The following is a 24,379-nucleotide window of genomic DNA, read 5'->3' on the forward strand; positions in this document are numbered from 1 at the left end:
CACTCTTGTGTTCTCCTAACCTCTCCCTGTGGGGATAACAATTAGTTGTTCTAAATTCAGGCCTAGAAATTTTAACTTCTGAGTAACAGACGGCATCTGAGGAGCTGTTTCTGTGATAATCAAGGTTCTGAGACGTGAATATGGTTGCTCAGGAACCTCCCGTGACGTAGTACCCAAGGGATCTGGTGAACAAGCTACTCAGTTAAGGCCAATACAGAATCAATACTGGCCTCAGCATCACACTTATCTACTCCGCCTCTCACCTCTCAAGGTGAATGAGTCTGTTGAAAAATCATTCTTCCCAGGAAATACACTGGTTGTGATACTATTTCCAAAGAGCATTGATCTTCTCATATATGCAAAGGTGATGCGACAGGCACAGCAGAGCCACTTCATCTGTTCTAGCAAGGCCAGAAGAGAAAGTTGTGGGTTCAACCAGAGTGGCTACACACATACTGTCACAGTATCTGTCGTTCTAATGAACTTGAATACACTCATGTCTGTATATTCAGACATGGGATCCAGATTGTCCATTTTAAGATAGAATTATCTTCTAAACCTATTGCTGTGGGGACCAAATGTCTCCACCTGCTGCTCTATTTCCTAAAGGCATTGGGCCATTTAGGTCAACATTATGCTCTTTTAGAAACAACTGAGTCCTCCTCTATCTGGGTCTGACAGGAAAATGTGTATGCTGAAATTATGGATCAGGATTTTTAAGGTACTAGCCGGGGATTAGTGTAGCTCAAGGCCATTGACCCAGTGTTGTCTGAATGGGCTGAATTTCTTTAGACTGGATATACTTTCTGAGATCTGGGGAAATGCACATTTATCACACTCCCTGCTTAAATCTCACTCAGCTCTTCTTAGTTTCCAAAAGGAGCATGGCTTCCTTCTTTTCTTGATTTTCATGACACTATATGCTCCTGATTTTCCTCCTACTTCTGCATCTACTTCTGATTGCCTTCTATGGAATCCATTTTCCTGCCCATCCCTTAAATGCTTCTGATTTTTTCTCTTTTCTTCCTCCTCCTCAAAATCTAAGTGATCTTATCCACGTTCACAGCTCCAACTATTCTCTGTTTGTGATGACTTCTGACCAGCTCTCTGTCCTGCATATAAGACTTGTACTTAGCTGCCACTTGAAATCTCAACTCATGTGTTCCAAAGTCACCTCAAAATCAACATATATCAGACTGAACTTATCATGCTTGCTGGAAAGGCTTCGCTCCTGTCTTTCCAAGATGAGTGAATGATGTCCACCTGCCAGAATACTTCTAGAAATCTAGGCATAATTCATGGCCCCTTTCTTCCTCTCCTTCTACATCCAGTTTCATATCAGATGTCATTTTAGATGACATCTAGATTTCAGGTATCTTTCACATATATATACAATGCTGCTACTGCAATTCAAGCAACCACTATCTCTGGTCTGGATTACTTCAGCAGCTCCTAATTGCGATTTCTGCCCCTAGTGTTGCTCTCTCCCATCACTTGTCTACACTGAAGGCAAACTAATCTCTAAATCACTAATCTAATCATAGTATTCCCCCAGCTAACAGTTTTCAGTTGCTATGTATTTCTTTTCTTTTTCTTTTTCATTTTTGTGGGTATATAGTAGGTGTATATATTTATGGGTACATTAGATGTATTGATAAAGGCACGCAATGTGAAATAAGCTTACTGTGAAGAATGGGGTATCCCTTCCCTCAAGCATTTGCCCATTGAGTTGCAAACAATCCAATTACACTTTTTAAGTTATTTAAAAATGTATAGTTATTATTGACTCTAATCACTCTGTTGTGCTATCAAATAGATCTCATTTCTTCTTTCTAACTTTTTTTGTACTTATTAACCACCCCACCTCACCCATAGCTCTCCCACTATGCTTCCTAGCCTCTGGTAACCATCCTTCTACTCTCTGTGTCCATGAGTTCAATGTTTTGATTTTTAGATCTCATAAATAAGTGACAACGTGTGATATTTGTCTTTCTGTACCTGGCTTATTTCACTTAACATAATGATCTCCAGTTCCATGCATGTCGTTGCAAATGACTGAATTTCATTCCTTTCTATGGCTGTATAGTACTCCATTGTGTATATGTACCACATTTTCTTTTTTCTTTTCTTTTCTTTTTTTTTTAGACAGAGTCTTGTTCTGTCACCAGGCTGAAGTGCAGTGGTGCGATGTCGACTCACTGCAACCTCCTCCTCCTGGGTTCAAGCAATTCCCCTGCCTCAGCCTCCTGAGTAGCTGGGACTACAGGTGCACATCACAACACGCAACTAATTTTTTGTATTTTAGTAGAGACGGAGTTTCACCATGTTGGCCAGGATGGCCTTGATCCCCTGACCTCAAGATCTGCCCACCTCGGCCTCCCAAAGTGCTAGAATTACAGGCGTGGGCCACCACGCCCAAACACATTTTCTTTATCCATTCATCTCTTGATGAACATTTAGGTTGCTTCCAAATCTTAGGTATTACACACAGTGCTGCAACAAACATAGGAGTGCAGATATCTCTTCAATATACTGATTTTCTATCTTTTGTGTATATACCCAGCAGTGGGATTGCTGGATCACTTGGTAGCTCGATTTTCAGTTTTTTGAAGAACCTCCAAACTGTTCTCCATAGTGGTTGTACTAATGTACCTTCCCACCAACAGTATACCAGGGTTCCCTTTTCTCCATGTCCCCTCTAGCATTTGTTATTGCCTGTTTCTGGATATAAACCATTTTAACTTGGATGACATGATTTGCATCTCTCTGATAATCAATCATCTGCAAACAAGGGACATTTGACTTTCTTTTCAATTTGGAAGCATTTTGTATCTTTCTCTGGTCTGATTGGTCTAGCTAGAAATTCCAGTACTATTTTGAATAACAGCAGTGACACTGGGCATCCTTGTCATGTACCAGCTCTTAGAGGAAAAGCTTCTACTTTTTCCTCATTCAATATGATACTAGCTGTGGGTCTGTTGTATATGGTTTTTATTATGTTTAGATATGTTCATTCTATTTCCAGTTTTTTAAAAGATTTTTTATAATGAAGGGATGTTGACTTCTATCAAATGCTTTTTCAGCATCAATTGAGATGATCATATGGTTTTCATTCTTCTTTCTGTTGATGTGATGTATCACATTAATTGATTTGTGGCCGGGCGCAGTGGCTCACGCCTGTAATCCCAGCACTTTGGGAGGCCGAGGCGGGCGGATCACGAGGTCAGGAGATCGAGACCATCCTGGCTAACACAGTGAAAACCTGTCTCTACTAAAAATACAAAAAATTAGCCGGGCATGGTGGCGGGTGCCTGTAATCCCAGCTACTCTGGAGGCTGAGGCAGGAGAATGGTGTGAACCCAGGAGGTGGAGCTTGCAGTGAGCCAAGATCGCGCCACTGCACTCCAGTCTGGGCGACAGAGCGAGACTCCGTCTCAAAAAATTAAAAAATTAAAAAAACAAAACATTAATTGATTTGCATATGTTGAACCACCCTTGCATCCCAGGGATAAATCCCAATTGGTCATGATGAATGGTCTTTCTAATGTATTCCTGAATTAAGTTTGCTAGTGTTTTGTTAAGAATTTTTACATCAATATTCATCAGCAATATTGGCTTGTAGTTGTTGTTTTTTCTTTTTTTTGTTTTTAGGTGTGTCTTTGGTTTTGGTATCAGGGTAATACTGGCCTCATAGAGTGAGTTTGGAAATATTCCCTCCTCCTCTATTTTTCAAAATAATTAGAGTAGGATTGCTATTAGTTTTTCTTTAAATATTTGGTAGAATTATTAGGCAGTGACGCCATCAGGTCTCGGGGTTTTCTTTACTGGGAGACTTTTTATTATGGCTTTGATCTCATTACTTGTTATTGGTCTGTTCAGGTTTTGAATTTTTTTCCTAGTTCAATCTTGGTAGGTTGTATGTGTCTAGGAATTTGTTCATTTCTTCTAGGTTTTCCTATTTATTGGCATGTAGTTGCTCATAGTAGCCACTAATGAACTTTTGAATTTCTGCAGTGTCAGTTGTAATGTCTCTTTTCCATTTCTGATTTTATTTATTTATTTGGATCTTCTTTTGTTTTTTTAGTATGGCTAAAGGTTTGTCCATTGTGCTTAACTTTTCAACAAATGACATTTTTGTTTTATTGATCTTTTGTATTTTTTTCATTTCAATTGCATTTATTACCACTCTGATCTTTATTATTTCTTTTCTTCTACTAATTTGGGGTTTGGTTTTTTCTTGGTTTTCTAGTTTTTTAAGATGCATCATTAGATTGTTTATTTGAAGTTTTTTCTCTTTTGGGACATAGGCACTTGTAGCTATAAACTTCCTTCTTAGTACTGCTTTTGCTGTATCCCATAGGTTTTGGTGTGTTGTGTTTCCATTATTATTTGTTTCAAGAAACTTTTCAATTTCCTTCTTAATGTCTTCATTGACCCACTGGTCATTCAGGAGCGTACTGTTTGTTTAATTTCCATGTAGTTGTAGAACTCCCAAAATTCCTCTCATCATTAATTTCTAGTTATATCCCATTGTGGTCAGAGAAGATGTTTGATATTACTTAGATTGTTTTGAATGTTTTAAGATGTTTTGTGACCTAAAATATGGTCTATCCTTGAGAATGATCCATGCACTGAGGAAAAAAATGTGTATCCTGAAGCTCTTGGATGAAATGTTCTGTAAATGTCTATTAGATCCATTTGGTCTATACTGCAGATTAAGTCTGATGTTTCTTGAGTTTCTGTCTGGAAGATCTGTTCAGTACTGAAAGTAGGGTATTGAGGTCTCTAGCTATTATTGTTTTAGGGCCTATTTCTCTCTTTAGCTCTAAAAATACTTATTATATGTATCTGGGTCCTCCAGTGTTGACTGCATATATATTTACAATTGCTATATCCTCTTGCTGAATTGAAACCTTTATCATGGCACAGTGACATTATTTGTCTCATCTTACAGTTTTTGTTTTGAAATTTATTTTGTCTGATATAAGTATAGCAACTCCTGCTTTTTTTGTTCGTTTGTTTGTTTGCTTGTTTCCAGTGGTGTGGAATCTTTTTCCAACCCTTTATTTTTGGTCTATGTGTGTCTTTACAGGTGATGTGTGTTTCTTGTAGGCAATAGATCATTGGGTCTTGTTTTCTCATCCATTAAGCCAGGCTATGTCTTTTGATTGGAGAGTTTAGTCCATTTACATTCAATGTTGTTATTGATAAGTAAGGACTTACTCCTTGCATTTTGTTATGTGTCTTCTGGTTGTGTTGTGGTCTTCTCTTCCTTTTTTCTTTCTTTCCTGTCTTCCTCTAGTGAAGTTGACTTTCCCTGGTGATAGGATTTAGTTATTGCTTCTTATTTTTTGTGTATCCATTGCATGTTTTTGGTTTTAGGTTACCAGGAAGTGTGCAAATACCATCTTATAAGTCATTATTTTAACTTGATAACAACTTTACACTATTTGCATAAGTAAACAAACAAAAAGTAAACTAATAAAAATACACCTTAACTTCATCCCCCCACTTTTAAACATTTTGTTGTTTCTAATTATATTTTATTGTACTGACTGTGCCTTGAAATTTTGTTGTAGTTTTTATTTTTGATTGGTTCATTGTTTAGTCTTTCTACTAAGGATAAGAGTAGTTTACATACCACAGTGACAGTGTTATAATATTCTTTGTTTTTCTGTGTACTTACCATTACCAGTAAGTTTTGTACCTTCTACTGATTATTTATTGCTCATTAATGTCCTTTTCTTTTTGATTGAAGTACTCCCTTTAACATTTCTTGTGGGGCGGGTCTGGGATTGATGAAATCCCTCAGCTTTTGTTTATCTGGGAAAGTCTTTATTTCTCCTTCATGTTTGAAGGATATTTTTGCCAGACATCCCACTCTAGGGTAAAAGTTTTTTTCCTTCTGCACCTTGAATATGTCATGTCATGCTCTCCTGGCCTTCTTGTGTTTGGATATTAATATCTTTCTCTAAGTTTGGGAAGTTCTCTGTTATTATTTCTTTGAATAAACATTCTACCCTTGTCTTTCTTTTCTACTTATTTAAGGCCAATAACTCTTAGATTTGTCTTTTCAGCCTATTTTCTGCATCCTGTAGGCATGCTTCATTGTTTTTATTCTTTTTTCTTTTGTCTCCTCTGTATATTTTCAAATATCCTGTCTTCAAGGTCACTGTTTCTTCTGCTTGATCCATTCTGCCATTAAATGACTCTGATGCATTCTTTAGTATACCAATTGCATTTTTCAGCTCCAGAAAATTTCTGCTTGACTCTTTTTAATTATTTTAATATCTTCATTGAATTTATCTGATAGAATTCTGAATTCCTTCTCTGTGTTGTCTTGAACCTATTTGAGTTTCCTTAACACAGCTACTTTGAGTTCTTTGTCTGAAAGGTCACATATCTCTGTTTCTCCAGGATTGGTCCCTGGTGCCTTATTTAGTTCATATGGTGAGGTCACCTTTCCCCAAATGGTGTTGATGCTAGTTAGATATTCTTCAATGTCTGGACATTGAAGAGTTAGGCATTTATTCTAGTCTTTGCTGTCTGAGCTTATTTGTAGCCATCCTTCTCAGGGAGGCCTTCTGGAAATTTGAAAAGACTTGGGTATTGTGATCTAAACTGTATCTGCTTTAGGGGGCACCCCAAGACCAGTAATGCTGTGATTCCTGATGACTTGTAGAGGTACCACCTTAATGGCCTTGGTCCAGATATGGGAGAATATCTGCTTTAGGGGGCACCCCAAGACCAGTAATGCTGTGATTCCTGATGACTTGTAGAGGTACCACCTTGATGGCCTTGGTCCAGATATGGGAGAATTCTCTAAGTTACCAGGCAGAGATTTGTTCTCTTTCCTTACTTTCTTCCAAACATACAGAGTCTCCCACTCCATTTTGAACCACCTAAACCTGCAGATGGAATGACACAAGCACCTCTGTGGCCACCACTACTATGACTGTGCTGGGTCACACCTGAAGCCAGCAAAGTACTGGGTCTCACGCAGGGCCTGCTGTAACCAGTCCCTGGCTATTGTGTATGGTTTCTCAAGGCCCTGGGGCTGAACAATCAGCAGGTGGCAAAGCCAGCCATGTCTGTATCCTTCTTTTCAGGATGGCAAGGTCCCCCAAGCCCTGGGTGGGTCCAGAAGTGCCATCTGGAGTCAGGGAGTAGAGCCAAAAACCTTAGAAATTTATCTGGTATCCAATTACATTGCAGCTGAACTGGCACTAAAAACACAAGACACAGTCCTTACCAGTCTTCCCTGTCCTTTCCAAAGGTACAGGAGCCTCACCCTATAGCCACCACCACCCTAGCCATGATGAGTACTTCCAGACTACCACTGATGTTCCCTTAAGGTCCAAGATCTCTTAAGTCTGCTTCTGGTGGATGCTGCCTAGCCTGGGACTCACCCTTCAGGGCAGTGGGATCCCTCTGACCCTGGGCAGGTCCAGAAATGCCATCCAACAGTGAAGTCCTGGAATCAGGGACTCTAAGAGTCTGCTTGGTGCTCTACCAACCATGGCAGTGTTGGTACCAAAGGTGCAAGACAAAGTCCCCTTTACTTTTCTCTCTGCTTTTCTCAACAAGAAGAAGTTTTGTCCCACAGCCACCATAGCTAGTAATATGCTGAGTCTTACTTGCAAGCAAGTCTCAGAGGTTCACCCAAGACCCAAGATGTAGTACCTGGATATCTCTGCTGGTTATGTGGGGCCAAGGGCTCTTCAGTTAGCAGGTGATGAATGCTGGTAGGTCTACATCCTTTTCTTCAAGGCAGCAGGTTCCCTTCTGGCCCAGGGTGTGTCTAGAAATGTCATCTGGGAGCTAGGGCCTGGAACGGGAACCTCATGACTCTGACTGGTGCCCTATCCTGCTGTGGCTGAGCTGGTATCCAAGAGGCAAGACAAAGTCCTCACCATTCTTCCCCCTCTTCTCCCAAGTGGAAGAAGGGGGTCTCTTTTGAAACCACAAGCTGTGCAGCCTGGGTTTAGGGGAGAGGTGATGCCAGCACTCCCTTGGTTACCTAAGCTGATGTCTCAGTATGGAGTTGCCTAAGAGTTGCAGTTCTTATGACCTAGACTGCCTTTCAAATTTACTTGGAGACACAGAACACTGTAGCCCTCTGTGGTGAGATTTGCAGGCACTCAAGTTCTGACTGCTGGGATCTGTGATTCCCTCTCTGGCTAGGCCTGGTTTAAATATTCCCTGTGTGACTGGGCGTCCGCTGAGTTAGGTCCGGTTTTCATTTCTGCTCTAGCAGGACAGCACTGAGTTTAATGCCTCACAATTACTGTATTCTCCCTTGCCCAGAGCCCAGAGATGCTCTCCACAACAGGCCATTGCTGGTGGAGGTTGAGAGGGAGGGTGTCAGTGATTCAGGACTGCTTTTTCTATTTCTTCTGTGGCATTTTCAGTGATATAAAGTTAAATCCAGGTACTAAAGGTACTCTTCTGATTTTTAGTTCTTATAAAGGTGTTTTTTGCTATGTAGATAGTTGTTAACTTGGTATCCTTGCAGGAAGGACGATGACCTTGCAGGGGTATGCGGAGCCTTCTGTTCCACCATTTTGCTCAGCCTCCCAATTCAGTTGTTATATATTTCTCAAGGCCCTCTATTGTCTGGGTTTTTTTTTTTTTTCTCTTTAACATCTTTCAAAACTACCTTACCTTTTTTATACAACTTCTTCTAGGTTTTTAAACTCTCCTCCCCTTCTTCCCTTTTCTCTCCCTCTCCCTCTCCATTTCATCCAGGAATTTAATGTTCACATGTATTTCCCTCAAACTTTCTTTATTAATACACTATCATGTCTCTGGCCTGTTCATTTATCCTTTTGTCATGGAAACTTCCCTTCCTGCCCTGACCAAGTTGTAGTAGTTCTCATTCCAATATGCTGTCAGAAGATGCTGGACATCATCATTAACATCACCTGTATCTGTCTGCCTGGATCCATTGCTCCTAAGCACACACCATGATTCTGTCAGCAAATGAAAAAATGGTATTTCCTCTGCCTGAAAGTGCATTGCATCATCCTCCATCTACCATTCTCACCTTTATCCAGCTAAATCTTCCTAATCCTTCAATATTTATTTTAGCAAGCATTCTTCTGAAAGGTTTTCAGAAGACTTTCCTTGATTTTCCAGGCTATGCTAAGTGACTCTCCACTATGATCTCATGGTGATGAATGAGCTCTTATAGTGAAAGTCAAATCACATCACTCCTCTGCTCAAGATAATTCAAAGGCCCCCTATTTTACTCAGAGTGAACATCAAAACTTTTATAATGGCCTAATGTGCCCTACAGAATCTGCCCCCTTTTCCTCAGTATCCTCATTTTTTTTACTACTCTCTTCTTTTCTCTAAGCTTAAGCATGCTACCCCATTAGTGCCATGGCAATAGCTGGGATGCTTTCCCTAGATAGCCACATGACTAACTCCCTTGTCTCCTTCAAACCTTTGCACAAATGTCCCTTTATCACTGAGGCCTATTAAGCCACCCTATTTTAAAATGCAATCTGCATCTCTCCTCCCTACCTGCAGATTCCTAATCTTCTTTTCTTTGCTCCATTTTTATAGCACTTATTCCCTCCTATCAAACTACACATTTTTATGACTATTGTTTATTGTCTGTTTCTCCTTATGAGAATGTAAGCTCCACAGGGAAAGATATTTTTATCTGTTTTGTTCACTTGAATCCTCCAGGTGCCTACACTGATGACTGGAACTTAATAGGTGCCCAGTAAATGTGTTTGAAGGAATGAGCCCTGATTATATTGTGCTACAATTTCTTCCTTGTCTGCCTACCCACCACCAAACTGTGTACTTTCTGAAGGCAGGGGATTTTACTATTATGTCTATTTACAATTTCTTAGCACATTTCCTCATAATAGTGGGTTCATAATAAATGTTTGCTAAGTGCATGTATTCATCTCTGACCTCCCCAATCCGTAGTTTTGCAGGGTTTGTGATGACACCATGTTAAATCAGAATACAAATGCAAAAATGTTGTTTTCTTAGTAGGGAAGCATCATTATAAACTATCACAGTATCTGGGATCTGCCGAGATGAGAACTCCAATACGGATCAATATAGTGAATATTTCTCCTGCAGAGTTTCTTCAAAGGTCAAGAAATCCCCAGAGTCCATTTGGCCTTTTCTCCTTCCTGTACCTATACGTGAAACATTTATTTTAATAAGCTAGAAACTAAAGGGAAGACTGAGAATTGTAGAGCTTGAAAAATAGTATCTTGCCTTCTGTGACTTTTCTTTTTGTTTCCTTTCTCAGAGCTCTTCCTGCCATGATGCAGTGGGTCCGCACGCAGAAGCCAGGAGAGAGTGGCATCAATATTGTCACTGCCGATTTTGTAGAACTTGGTGACTTTATCAGCACTGTCATAAAGCTCAACTATGTCTTTGATGAAGGAGAAGCCAACACTTGATAGCACTACTTGGAGTTTCCATGAATAAGATGGAGAAAGCTCATTGTATTAGGGCATATTATCTGTAAACACTCTGATCTTCCTATTCCACTGAGTCTCTGAAGGGAATAGGGCTGGTAGTGGGTGGGAAAAGGGGAAAAACTGTTTCTTCAGTGATTACAATCATACTCTTCATTACTATAAATATTTCATTTCCCATTTGATGAGCAAAATCTACTTCTAGTGTTAGGAATAAAAAAAAAAAAGACCAGTAACTTTGTTTTTCAAAATTAGTCTTTGTAACATAGAATTCATGAGTGTTTACTTGATTAGGTTCTCTATTTCCAGCCTATGACTCCTACGCTGTCTATACCCTGTAACCTTTCTGCTCCCTCTCTTGCTCGCTCTTTTTAATCAGATGCTGTATGGGAATCAAAACAATTGAATGCCCAACATTTTATGTATTACATTGTTGTCTTAAAACTTACTTGTTTTGTGGGACTTGTTATAATGCTCTATAGTCATCCGCAGTTGGGCAATCATAGCTAACTTTTGGTCATAGAAAATCTGCATCAAATCAGTTTCCATGCATCAGTAATATTGAAGGTCATAATCAGTGATTTTTGTTATATGAAAATAATAGTGTTTCACAGTATTTCTATTTAAGGCAGCTATAAATATAGGAGAAAAAGGTTTTTGGAGAGCTGTGAATGCCAACTTCAGAGGGAAAAATGGTTGAGGGGTGAAAGAGATGTATGGCATTTTAATTTGGCAATCTCTTAAATAATATTGCCCTGCAAGTACCCAGTAAATGGTAAGGTACAAGTGTGTTAAAATTGAAAACTCTGAAAAGAACTCTTTAAAAAGCCCTCTTAATGATGCTCTTGATGAAAGAAAAAGACAGAAGGAAGGAAGGAAGGAAGGAAGGAAGGAAGGAAGGAAGAGAGGGAGGGAGGGAGGAAGAGAGGAAGGAAGAAGAAAAAGACTGCAAGCTTTCCTGCCAATTTGGGATTTTCAAATATTTAATTCTAAATTCCAGATTTTAAGGAAGATTTTTCAAGAAACTGCAAGTTTTTGACTTGAAGGAAAGAAAGAGGAAGGCTGGTAGAAGCAGTTAGAGCAATGTGTTTGAAATTATGTCCATGAAATCACAGGGATCTCTGAAATATCTTTAGGAAACTTGAAATTTATGAGGTCTGAATGGACTTGTTTAAAATTGGCTCTGACTCCTCACTTCTGAGTTTCATCCTATCCGAGGGATGAGATTAAGGCAGAGGCAAAAGTTTCACACAAAGTTTCTGCAACCTAACGTTTAATAGTCCGGGTCTACAGGGAAGAACAATGACACAGCTTGAGCATTACTTCCTCCTTCGTGTCGTTGTGATATTTGACAACTCTAAAAAATAAAAAAAAAAAAACTTAGAGCACAATAATCCTTGCCTATGTACTTCACAGGAATATTGTGAGGTGTTTATAAAATTATAAAATTTGATGAAATTCTTACAATTATGAATTATTTTATTTTCATGTTTAGAAATAATCACACCCCAATAGTTTCCTAGGATAATACAGTCCATGCAAAGTAGGATCATAGAGAAATAAAAGCATGCCCTCAGCTTTTAATGAACTTAAATGTAGCACATATGGCTTAATCTCTTAGACTTAGATAAGGGAGTTCAATTCAAAACCATATATGTCAAGACCATAAATAATCAAGAGTTGATTTCAAGATTATAAATACTCATGATCAGAAAATAGTACTTATTAGCAATTAAAGGGAGGAAAAGAAATTGTTTATACTGAAGAGAATGTTTATGAGGAGTGTGTATGTACCTGTGGTATACCAAATAGCATACATGTACACACAAAAATGTGTGTATACATTTGGGTTGTGTGTATACATCTTGCCATATACAATATACAAACATATGCCCATTCCTGTGATAGCATACAAATTCAAACATACAGAAACACACACAGATATGGACACAATACAATTCTTCTTTTCAAATGAAGACATTGATAATATTAAATAATTTAATTTTAAGACTGAAACCCTTAATATTGTGTGAAAAAGAGTAATAAAACCTTTGAAAGTAGAGTAGATGATCACATTAAAGTATTTTTGTAAAAGAATTCTAGTGTAGGACTTAATTATTTTTAAAATATATTTCTTCTCTTCTTTCCATTTTCCCTTCCCTTGTAGTTTTATTATCTTTCTGTCTTTTACACCTGCTCTTTATGTGAAAATGTATATGAATCCTTTTAAAATGATTAGGATTATTGAAATGTATGTCCCGTAAATTTGGTTTTTGGGCAGACTTTCTTTCTAACTGGCTATTCATTCATCCTTCAGGAGGATCTTAGCCAAGAATATTTGCAATGACACACGAATTTAATTTTATAAATATAATGGAAAACAGATTTTTCATCATATCATGAATAAAATATAGAGGTAACTATGTTGTATTTTCTTGAACCTAGATACTTTCTCATAGTGTTTGCTTAGAATTAACTTTGTCCTATTTGTCAACTGGGTTCTGGAAAAAAACAAACATGATGAAGCTTTTGAATAATTGTGCAGTTTTTTAACTAGGGAAAGCTTTGTACTGCTGCTAATGATATGCACCCAGAAACCTTGTTAGACAAAAGGCACTTTCAAGCCAATGCTATGGTTTCCATGTGGACATACAGTGCCTATGTAGCAGGCACTTAGAGTAAATGGACTTGCCTTAATTTATAAAGGAGGGAAGAGGTAGAAGGGAACCATGGGTCCTCCAGCTAGAGGGGGAGTTTACTAAAAGGGAGTCCTTGGAAAGGGGAATGGAGAGAAGGTGTCTTTGACTGTCTTCTATCCATTAGTTCTGCCCTGGAGCACACTGGGGAAGCAGGCTGCGGGCCTTCCAAAAGTAAAAAATGGTGATATGCAATCGAAGCTTATCCTCAGCCTATGCACATTTGTCTCAGCTGGGCATTGTCTTTTCAGAGAGCTTGTAGCACAAGGGCTACACATGGGCGCCAAGATGGTGGTAGATACACCTTGGTGCACTTTTTGTTTTACTTGTTTCTTAAGACTATTTCACAAGTCCTGTGAGGCAAAAAAACAAAACAAAACAAAACAACCAAACAAATACAATCTAACTTTTACCCAATCTACAGCAGGAAATCAAAGGAGTGGGTGGAATGAGAGAAAATATGCAAAGAGATCATTTTTAAGTTTGCTTTCCTGTCTGTAATTTTCAAGGACTAATATAGCAAATTTTTCTTCTGCCATTATCATTTATGTCTCCCTATTTACCACACAATCATGTAAATGCAGAGAATGAGGAGGCATCTTTTAAAAGCCTTAGGATATTCTATATGATGACCTCAATATTGACTTTCAGCCATACTGGGAAAACTTACTTTTCATGGAGTGCCACCTAACAGTGAATGTATTAGAGTATAAAATGTTTGCCATGTATACACCTGTATGTGCACATACACACATTACACACACACACAGAATGCACATTTCACACACATATACTTATTATTCAAGTTGAAACTGCACTCTAATCAATCTGATTCTATTGCTGTTTCAACTCTTAAAATCAATATCTCCTACATTAGTAGATATAAACATAATTCAAATATTTAAATATTTAAGAGGAGAAAAGTAACTAGAAAACCAATGAAAAGTGAGGCCATCAGAAATAGAAAATGCCTGGCATGAACAGTCTATCTAAATTCTCAATTTCACTTCAAATTAGAGAATCCATAATGGACTAGAATATAAATTACAAACACATACACACATCTTCACTTAAAGTTGTTTTAAGTTCTTTGAAGTTCTGACATGTTTTTAGCCAGGGTTATTTGTTCAGGTTCTTCCTTGTTAGGATTCCAGACTGGAAAGTTGGAAGTCTCAGGAAATGCATGTTTCCATGAGTTTTTTAGTTTCACAGTTTTACAGATCCAACGACACAATCTTTTAATCTTTGGTCACTCAACCAAACAGGAGTTCCGTAGGCAGAGTGCTCACTTTGAATTGCTAATAGAAAATAATGCACAGTGTCCTCAGGATATGCTAAACAAGGTTTTTAAGAGCATTTTATTTTACAGCACTTTAGTCTTTTCAGCTAGATTTCAGTGACACCACGGTGTAAATGCTATATCTGCCATAACTTATTGGTGGCTCCTGTGTTACATACAGTTTTAAATAATGCTCTAAATTGTTTGTTTTCCCAATGAAATGATAAAGTGTTCTGTAGAATTTGTAAAACATGTCAATTGAATCTGTTGAAAATTGTGTAATTGTTATTTCAATTGTGATACTATTTTGTAGGTAATAGTTTTAAACATATATTTGTATGAGTCAAAAGTATGTGCTTGTATGTGTTATGTGTGTGTAAGTATATAATATCTTATCAAAAACCAAACTTATCCTAAAGAAAAAGGGCACATTGTGACCAGCCTTAATTTATTAACACTTTTTTGTTGTTTTTGCAATTTGGATTTAAAATTGAAACCGAAATTAAGTTTTTGTTAAAAATGATGTCTTTTAATTTTGTGAGGAATGGGCTTTACAACCTATCTGAGTTCCCACAAGCAAACTGTCCAGCTTGTGAGGTACCCCATTGCTTTTCGTAATAATCAAACATCAATTCATATATTAACTTCATTTTCATACAGACTAATTTGTTTTCATCAACAATAGAACCAGTACACCTTTAAAGTTGACCTTCCCAACATGGCACCCATTTTTCTTTAATGATAAATTTTCCATGAAAAATTGTTTCTCCAAACCATTACTTTCTAAAATTCAATCTTCTCAAGTTAAATGAACTGCCTTGGTGTTAGGAGAGCTTTTAAAGGCCCATCCATACTAGGTGGTTCCAACATGGTTCTCTTCTCGAGAAAACAAGCATGCAACCCACACACTTTTCTGGTCTTCCCCACGTGTAGAATTAGTCTAGCAATAGAAAACTCATGACTGACAAGGATCTACACATGTGGTCATGCTTGAAGCAAAAATTCTGTGACCTTCTTTGGGCTTGGGATCTGATTACAGAATATTAATTAACTTTCTTATTTCCTTTCTTTCTCATCCTTAGTTATTCCTTTTCAATATTTAGAGTTGCCAGGTAAAATACAGGATATCCAGTGAAATTTAAATTTCAGATAAACAATATTTCTTTAGCATATTTCTCATATATTTTATCAGACATACTTTCACTTTAAAAAAAGTTTATCTGAAATTCAAATGTAACTGGGTATGTCCTATATATTTTTTCCTAAATCTCACAATTCTATCCACACTGCCTTTCTATCTTTTTCAGCTGGGCTATCTATAAGGGGGGAGATCTACCTCCCTCCATACCCTTGTGTTCAGACACCTTATGAATATCTGCAGTCATAATGTCCTTCAAGAAGGAAAACATTGGTCAGCTCTAGGTCCTGCAAATGCTTTTTGAAGGACGAACTCAAATACAGATGGGATAATCAAGTAAATATCTTCATAGGATCAATGCCACCATGTTCAACACTTCCCTTTGCCAGTCTGTTGTGAGGTCCAAGTTTCCCCATTAATCCCTTATATAGCATTTCCCAGTAACTGGGACAACCAAAAACACACCAACATATTAGAAATGCTCCTGAAAAGTGGCAACACTGCCTAACTCAGTACCAGGACCTCTTTTAAATTCAATTTCTTTTTTCTTTCAGAGAGATAACAAACGAATTCATTATTTCCCCCATTCACATCTTACCACAAATTATTTTTATCAGGTTAAAACTGGTCATCTACAGAATTGTAGAAAGGTGACATAGGAACTGTCTTCACTGCTGGAAGAATAAAAGAGTCTGAGGTATAGACACTGCCCTGGTGACACCTTCTCAGAACATTGTTGGGGGACAGGGGAGGCAGGCACAAGTAGGGGATAGAATCTGACCCTGACATGCAGCTATCACCTGGCAGAGAGACTCGTCAAAGCAAATTATAACGACCAGTACTATTTTTTTTTGGAATTGAAAACCCAAGAAGCCCTAAAATAAGAACAGTGAGATCAAAGGCTGGTTTCTAAAACAATGCAGAAAATAGAACCATGTTGGAATTCCTAAATTCTAGCTTTCAAGTAGTCCTGTTTCCAACAGTGAATCCTTGACAGAGACTGAATGCAGATGGAATTTTGAAACATTTTCAGTAGCTACCTCCTCTCCTGAAATTCCTATAAGTGGCAGAGGAAAATCCAAATCCTTTAATATAACATGTCCATCTCATGACTCCTGCTTACACACATTTGTGTTGATTTGCTTCATTTCTGGAGGATGGGAATTTGCAGAGCTGGTGACATTTCCTTCATTAGACACCAGAAATTCACCAGAGAGAGACAGATCTGTGCCTTCTCTTTTTAGGATCTGGTTATTGATACTTTAATAAATGTGGTGTAAAGAAAATCCATGGCTACAGTCTGTATAGAAAATGTGAATTTTTAAAATAAGATTGTGTTCTTAATGTAAAAAAAAAAAGTTTATTTGTATTCAGTGAAATGCCTAATAAAGTCCTGGTACCAATTATCTTTATTTTTATTTTAATATTTATCAGTGCTTCATTATAAGCTCAAAAATGGATCTCTTAAATAGGGCATGACTCAGAGCATCAAAAAATGTAATTCTTTTTTAACAATATGAATCATCATATTAGGATTTCCACCATAAAAATATATATGTATACTATCTACCAATAAAGTCAATGCTGTGAGTCCTTCAATTATATAAAAGTTAGGTATCTGATGTCCAATACACTTCACTTCTGATATTATGAAGAAGGCCCATATCAATGTAGCAGTATTATAGTAACATAGCATATTAATATAAAACACAATTTCTTTTCTTTCTTTCTTTCTTTTTTTTTTTTTTTTTTTGTTAAAAGCTTCGGGTGAAGGAAATCTATCTACTTTTATTGAGCCTGCATGGTACCTAATACATGAGACATTATTTCAGAAGTGGAATTGCCTTTGTATTTCACCAAGTAAACCCTACCTGCTGGGTTTAAATCAAGCTTAAAACAAAATTTAAGCATTGTAATATTATTATAAAAGTAGTCAAGCAAATAAATATGGTCCAAGATTATCTTTGGGGCTGAGCATGGACATAAATCCCCCCAAAGACTCTACTAAATCCCCCCAAAGATTCATGAACTAGAGGATTTCTATTTATAAAGCTGTAATGATTGCTACATTCAAGAAGTAGTGTATGTCTGCAAATAATAATCCACATAACTATATCTGTGTGTCTCTAACATAATATTGCTATAGCTTCATCAGAGCTCTTATTCATTTATTTTGTCATTCAGCAAACATTTGCCTACTTTGTGCCAGCTTCCCCGCTAAGCACTATAAAACATTTCTAAAAAGTTTCCTAGGAAAATGGACAAAGTACATCTTTGGTAGTCTCTCACTTGAGCTAACAAGTGGCACTATTTTGTCTCCAAGCAAAGCATTCATTCTCAATGACATTTTCAAAGTAATATCCCCAGATAATAAAATGGTCTGAGCACAGTTATTCCTGAAAGCCTGAGAAGAAAGGGACAACTTCTAAAATAAGTATAATTGGAAATAGGTTGGTCATGACCACAGGCAATGAAGAGTAGACTCTTGTTCTCTCCCTGACACAAACTTTGCCACTACGTACAGGGCACTGTGTGCAAGCTGGTGGCCACTTCCTATCTGTAGCGTTAAAACAGAAAAAGCAGAGCTCTATCCCTTTTCCTTTCTCCCCTCACCTCCAGACTTCAGAAGAAACTGCCTTTGCTCCACAGGAGAGGCTGATAGCACCACTGAGATGTTAACTAGTAGACTTCTGCATCTCAGGTAAGCTGACCCCATAAATAAAAGAGGTATCTCCTCCATATAAGGTAAAAATAATGGTGCTTCCTACATCAAAGGGGTAAAAACATCATCTGGAATTGAAGGAGATAATTCTTTTCAGGTGGAAAAAAATACTGTAGGACAATAAGAGGTTTCATCATTGGCTCTCGACATGTGGTTCAATGTATGTTCTTAGCGATAAGCCATAATAATGGCTGCACTGGAATTAAGTAGCAAGAAGTAAATCTAAATGTGATGGGCATTGATACCATACTCACTCTTCAGTCCTGTGGATAGAACTATTCCTGGAAACATCTGGATCTGTGAGGCAAAGGTGAACCACATTAAACTCTAACAAGTGGGCCTTAGTGCCACAGTGACAGGGAGAGGAAGGTGTTTGAGAACACCAATGCTGGTAGCTCCCGAAGCACCTCTTGGCAGAACCCTTATACTCTATTCACACTTACTTCTTCACAGGAATATGTAAGCTTGACCTCCTGGGGTTTTACTGAGAAACAAGAGAAAATCTTTTGCCTCAACACAACTACCCAGTTGTTATTAAATTGTGTTCTTTCACTTTAGAAAAAAAAAAAATGTGCCTGTAGACTGGTTTCTACATTGTATGGGGATAAGGCAGAACATTTTAATTTAGAACCAATAATCCTTTTCTCTTAGGACTATAAGAATATTAGCCTTTGATTTAAGCATTGAAGGTAAAATATTCTTGTATTCCTAGCGCGTAGCAGGTATTAAAACATGTTTGGAAACAATGAAATCAAAGTGCAGCTGATTGTGACCCAATCAAACTGTGGACAGTTGCTTGATAAGGGTCACATACATGCTAAATATTGATAGGTGGTAATGAGGGCTCAAAAAACCATAAGGCAGTATCCCTACCTGTTGTATTCCTTGGAGAAATACTGAGAAAGTCAGGAGAATTTAGGGGAAAATACACTGCATGGTGTTCTCTATAAGAGTAAAAGACCCTGTCTCTTAGGCTCTAAAGTCAACTCTCAATCTTGTTGAAGAATATTCAACCATGGGAATTTGGCTTGTCTATTCTAAAAAGAGTGAAAAAGAGTTGGGAAGGAGGTTACATTTTGAGCTTCAACAAAATGTCCTGTTAAATTTTCCCAAAATCCCTATTAAATGTTTTATTCACTCATAGATACATATGGGGTTGCATAAACTGTTAACTAAAATTCCACAGATTCTTGCTCCCACAGAAGACCGCTGCTCACATACCCTTTTGGAAGACTACCTCTTACCCCATGCTTTTCTGAGTGCCCAGAAGATACTAGGTAGTTGCAAAAATAATTTCCGTTTTTGCCATTATTTCCTGTTTGATTCATATTAAACTCCACTATTTCTGGCTACTGCCTGTGCTTCTTTCTCATCTTGATGCCCACTGCAGTCTCTGGTCTCTGCCAGACCCAGCGATCTGCCCAGTTAGCACTGCTTATCCACAGCTGGGCATCCTACAAAGGTGGAGTCTTCTGGGACTAAAGGGGTGACTGGCCTATGGCCAACTAAAGCTAGGTGAGGAAATGCTTCTCCTCCCTTTATGTTACATTCTAACAGAGGGGCTCAGATATAGGGCTCTTACATTCTAATAATTACCCAAGATCAGAGGAGTGGAAGTTTCTTTCTTTCTTTTCATTTTTTTTTTTTTTTTTGAGACAAGAGTCTCCACCTGTTCCTTAAGCTGGAGTGCAGTGCAGTGCAGTGGTGCAACCATGGCTTACTGCAGCCTCAAGCTCCTGGGCTCAAGTGATCCTCCCACCTCAGCCAACCTAGTAGCTGGGACTGTAGGCATGCGCCACCATTCCCAGCTAATTTCTAAAAAATTTTGTTAGGGACAGGGTCTCACTATGTTGCCCAGGCTGGTCTTGAACTCCTGGTCCCAAGTGATCCTCCTGCCTCACCTTTCCCAAGTGCTGGGATTGCAGGCATATCATTTTTAGATCTGGTTCTCTCTCTCTCCCCCTCCCTCTTTTCCACTACCTATCCCCCTCCCCCTCTCCCTCTCTCTCGTCTATGGCCTGGAGACAGAAATGAATTCCAGTGACAACCACTGTACTATTCTCAAAATTGCCACTCCCCTTTGAGGACCAGAGCTTTCTTCTTGGTCAAATTTATCTTCCTGGCTTCTCATTCTCTCAAGACATTATCCTAGTTGATTTCTTAATTTTTATAAAAATAGAGCTCTGAGAGACCCACCCTCCCAGCTCTGTTATTTAGAATCATTCTAGAACCCCACGTGTGTGTGGTCTAAAAGAACCAGCAGCTCCTGCTAGCAGCCATCTCCACACAGACAGGCAAACGATAAAATTGAGTAGGGGGCTTTGTGTTTGGGTTCCAAGTTTTTCCTTAGTAGAATTCTTCCTTCCCCTGTCCACCCCAAACAAAACTTATTCTCTCCCTCACACACACACACAAAATGATGAGTTCATTTACAATGAAGTATTTAATGTGGCTTAAAATAGCAGTTTTTCCATTTTTTTTTTTTTTTTTACTATACAGGAGTGTTTACAGAAAAATGAAATCACAAAGCAATATATTACAGGATGGCTGTCATAGGGAAAGGCCAGTGGCTTTGCGTCCCCTTTCCCTAGCTTTCCTGAGAGGCTCTGTGGAAACTCCTAGGACTGTCCAGAGCAGCACTTCTCAAACTTTATTGTGCAAACAATTACATAGTGATCTTCATAAAAGATCAGATTCTGATTCAGCATGTCAGAGACTGGTCCCAGATTATGCCTTTCTAACAAGCTCCCAATGATATTGATGCTACTGTCATAGGCATCCCACTGTCAGTAGGTAGGCTATGGAGTCCAGCTTCAAAAAACCTGCTTCATAGTCTCAAAGGTTCATGAGATTTGCTTTGCAGATGAATAAATGACCAGATCTCTAATTATAAAAACAGTTTGAATGCAACAATTATTGTGGGAGAGAGAGCTATAATAATTAAAAACCCTTTTGTTTCCAGTCCGAGTCAAACCAAAACCACCAGTAACTACTTGAAGTCTAACAAAATCAGGTTTATTTACCCACTGCAAAGTTCATCTCACCAAAGAAAAATATAGGTTGCTACAGAGTTCTGTGTAAGAGTGGAGTTTAGATGAAATTTAAACAAAACAGTATTTTGATAGACTCAAAGTAAAGTAGGGCTTTGTAAAGTCTAGTGGAGTCTAGACTGCAAAGCGGACTCAGAGTCCTGTTTCTTTTCACCCTACAAAGTGATGTAGCTATGGAATGTTGTGTGCAGAAGCTCATTATCTAAAGCTCTGCTCCTGGGCTGTGAATTGAGGCTGCTTCTCTGTGTCAAAGTGACTTTAGTCCCACATGCACAAGTGGAATGTTTTATTTTTACTGATAGAATTTAAAACAGCCATACTCATTCAAGAAGGGGGTTGTATTGACCCCTTAGAGCTGCAATGTGTCCTCATGTGAGTGTCTCCTTCCTTGCAGAGTTGGCTTTATCTATATCTTTCTATTATTCCAACCTGATAAATGGCCATGCAGATTATACGTTCTCAGTTCCAATCTAATTTTAACCTGATCAGTTTGCAAATGACAGAAACCCAACTAAAATCAATTTAACCAAAAACATGAGGTAGGGAGACACTTTTCAAACTAATTGGAACTGAAAAAGCAGCAGCTTTGGGGATAACTGGATCTGGGGTCTCAAATAGTATCATCCGGGCTTGAGTTTTCTCCATCTGTTTTATTTTCCTCTGCCTGCATTGACTATCCTTATGGAAGATCTTTCCATACTGAGTCAAGATGACCAAAGATACGTTTTCCTAATAGTTTCAACCTAGAAACATAATGAGTTTCACTGATCTGATTTGGGCCTAAAGGCAATTGCCCAAACAAGCACTGGGTATGAGAATAGAATGGACTGATTGGCTGGGCCTTTGCCTGCCCCATCCCTATGAGTGAACTGCAAATGAGGAAGAGGGGGCTTACAAGAAAAACCTAAGTTCTGCTACTACAAGATGTTAGAAGGTGCTCTAGTCAGGCACAAATAGCAGATGTCATCTACATAAGTTTCCCAATACCTCTGAAACCATGCCATGTATGTGGGCATTGCATTTATTTACTCATTAGGGTGGCCTTGATTGTTTTGACTTCAGTTCTGAATCCCAGAGGAGATTAAAAAGTAAAAACTACCATTAAGTCAAATTTTAACTCTTATTTTTTGATTTTTTTCTTTTGCTTTTTAATTTTAAATTATGTCAAACTTACAGAGAAGTTGCAAAAATATTAGAGAAAACATCCATATATATTTTCCTTGGAGTCACTTTTTAGTTAATATTTTTTCAATGTTAACTTATCATCTGGAAAACAGTGTGCTTTTAAATGATTATTCACATTCCAGAAAAATTTTTAATTAAGAGGTCAGAATTGAAAAGTTTAAAAACCTATATCCCCACAGTCATTCATATAATAAAGTAGGTCTTCATTCAAAATTCGCATTATACTAAAGCACCACAGAGAATATAAAAATAAACCCAATGGTTTATATAAAAAGAGGGGAAAAGAAAGTTTCGATGATGTATAATATGTGAGAAGGTATTAGGTGGGCTGTTTAGTCTGAATAAGACGCAGGCTAGAATCTCACTGTGGAGGAAGTAACAGGCAATTCTTCTGAGACAACTTTCAGAAGAAGGTGCCAATATGGTCAAATTAATGGTTCAACAGTGGGGGAAAATTACAGCCTTGGTAGCACCAAATTATTTCCTCCCCAATCAATACAAGTTGCAGGAGATCCCAACGTCATCAGCTCAGTTCTTGGGGTCTGTATTAGTCCGTTTTCACACTGCTGATAAAGACATACCTCAGATTGGGTAATCTATACAGAAAAAGAGGTTTAACGGACTCAGTTCCACGTGGCTGGGGAGGCCTCACAATCATGGCGGAAGGTGAAAGGCTTGTCTCACCTGGCAGCAGACAAGAGAAGAGAGCTTGTGCAGGGAGACTCCCATTTTTAAAACCATCAGGTCTCATGGGACTTATTCACTATCATGAGAACAGTATGGGAAAGACCTGCCCCCATGATTAAATTACCTCCACCGGGTTCCTCCCACAACACCTGGGAATTGTGGACATTACAATGCAAGATGAATTTGTAACTCATTCACAGCCAAACCATGTCAGGGTCACTATTGACCTGATGAGTTACAAGAGAATTGTAACTCATTCACAGCCAAACCATATCAGGGTCACTATTAAAATTGTTGGCAGAACCACATCTACCTGATACCTGAGATAAGGTATGTCTGAATTAGGAAAGTGGATGAAATATAGTGTGGGGTATGCGTGTATGTGTGTGTGTGTGTGTGTGTGTGTGTGTGTGTGTTAATATTTAGGTGCTCCATAGGATTTTCTGCAGGGTTTTCTCTTAAAAGATATTTTTTAAATCTAATTCAGATGCCTCCATCTAATAAGGCTTTCCACAAGGCCACATTCCCAAATTCTGGTCACTATTTCAGCAGTTACAATTTCTTATGGAGTTATAAGAAAAAGACCTTCTTAATCAAAAGCACATAATATAAAAATAAGTTTTTAAACTAATACTGAAACTATCAAAATATGATCAGCAGCCCTATGAGCACAAGAATGTTTGTCTTATTTACCTGTGAATCCCCAGTACTTCGTACGGTAATTGCACATTAGTTCCCCAAGGCTTCCATAACAAATTGGATGGTTTAAAGAACAAAAACGTATTCTCTCACTGTCCCGAAGACCAAAAGTCTGAAATCAAAGTGTCAACGGTATTGGTTATTTCTGGAGGCTCAAAGGAAAAAAAAAAACATCCCATGCTTCTCCTCCAGCTTTTGGTGGTTGTTGGCAATTCTCGGCATCCCTTGGCTTGTCAAGGCATTACTCCAATCTCTGCTGCCATCATTACATCATCCCCTTGGTGTTTAACTCTGTGTCCTCTCCTTTTCTTATAAGGGCACCAGTCATTGGATGTAGGGACCACCCTAATGCAGTATGACTTCATCTTAACTAATTACATCTGTAAAAATCCTACAGTCCTCTCTTATTCACCATTTCACTTTCTGAGGTTTCAGTTACCCACAGTCAACTGTGGTCTGGAAATATTACATG

The 24,379-nt window shown here is 38.2% G+C and overlaps 1 protein-coding gene across 1 annotated transcript in view; it reads left to right on the plus strand.

The window, feature by feature from the left end:
• PLCXD3 (phosphatidylinositol specific phospholipase C X domain containing 3) overlaps window positions 1–16,968 on the plus strand; it is a 200,252-nt gene extending 183,284 nt beyond the window's left edge. Inside the window, exon 3 of the mRNA XM_003810978.5 lies at window positions 10,280–16,968. Within this exon, the coding sequence (XP_003811026.1) occupies window positions 10,280–10,433 (154 nt within the window). The 3' untranslated portion in view covers window positions 10,434–16,968. The remainder of the gene's footprint in view (window positions 1–10,279) is intronic.
• The last annotated feature ends 7,411 nt before the right edge of the window (window positions 16,969–24,379 follow it).

This window comes from Pan paniscus, chromosome 4 (genome assembly GCF_029289425.2).
Source record: "Pan paniscus chromosome 4, NHGRI_mPanPan1-v2.0_pri, whole genome shotgun sequence".
NCBI classification, from domain to species: Eukaryota; Metazoa; Chordata; class Mammalia; order Primates; family Hominidae; genus Pan; species Pan paniscus.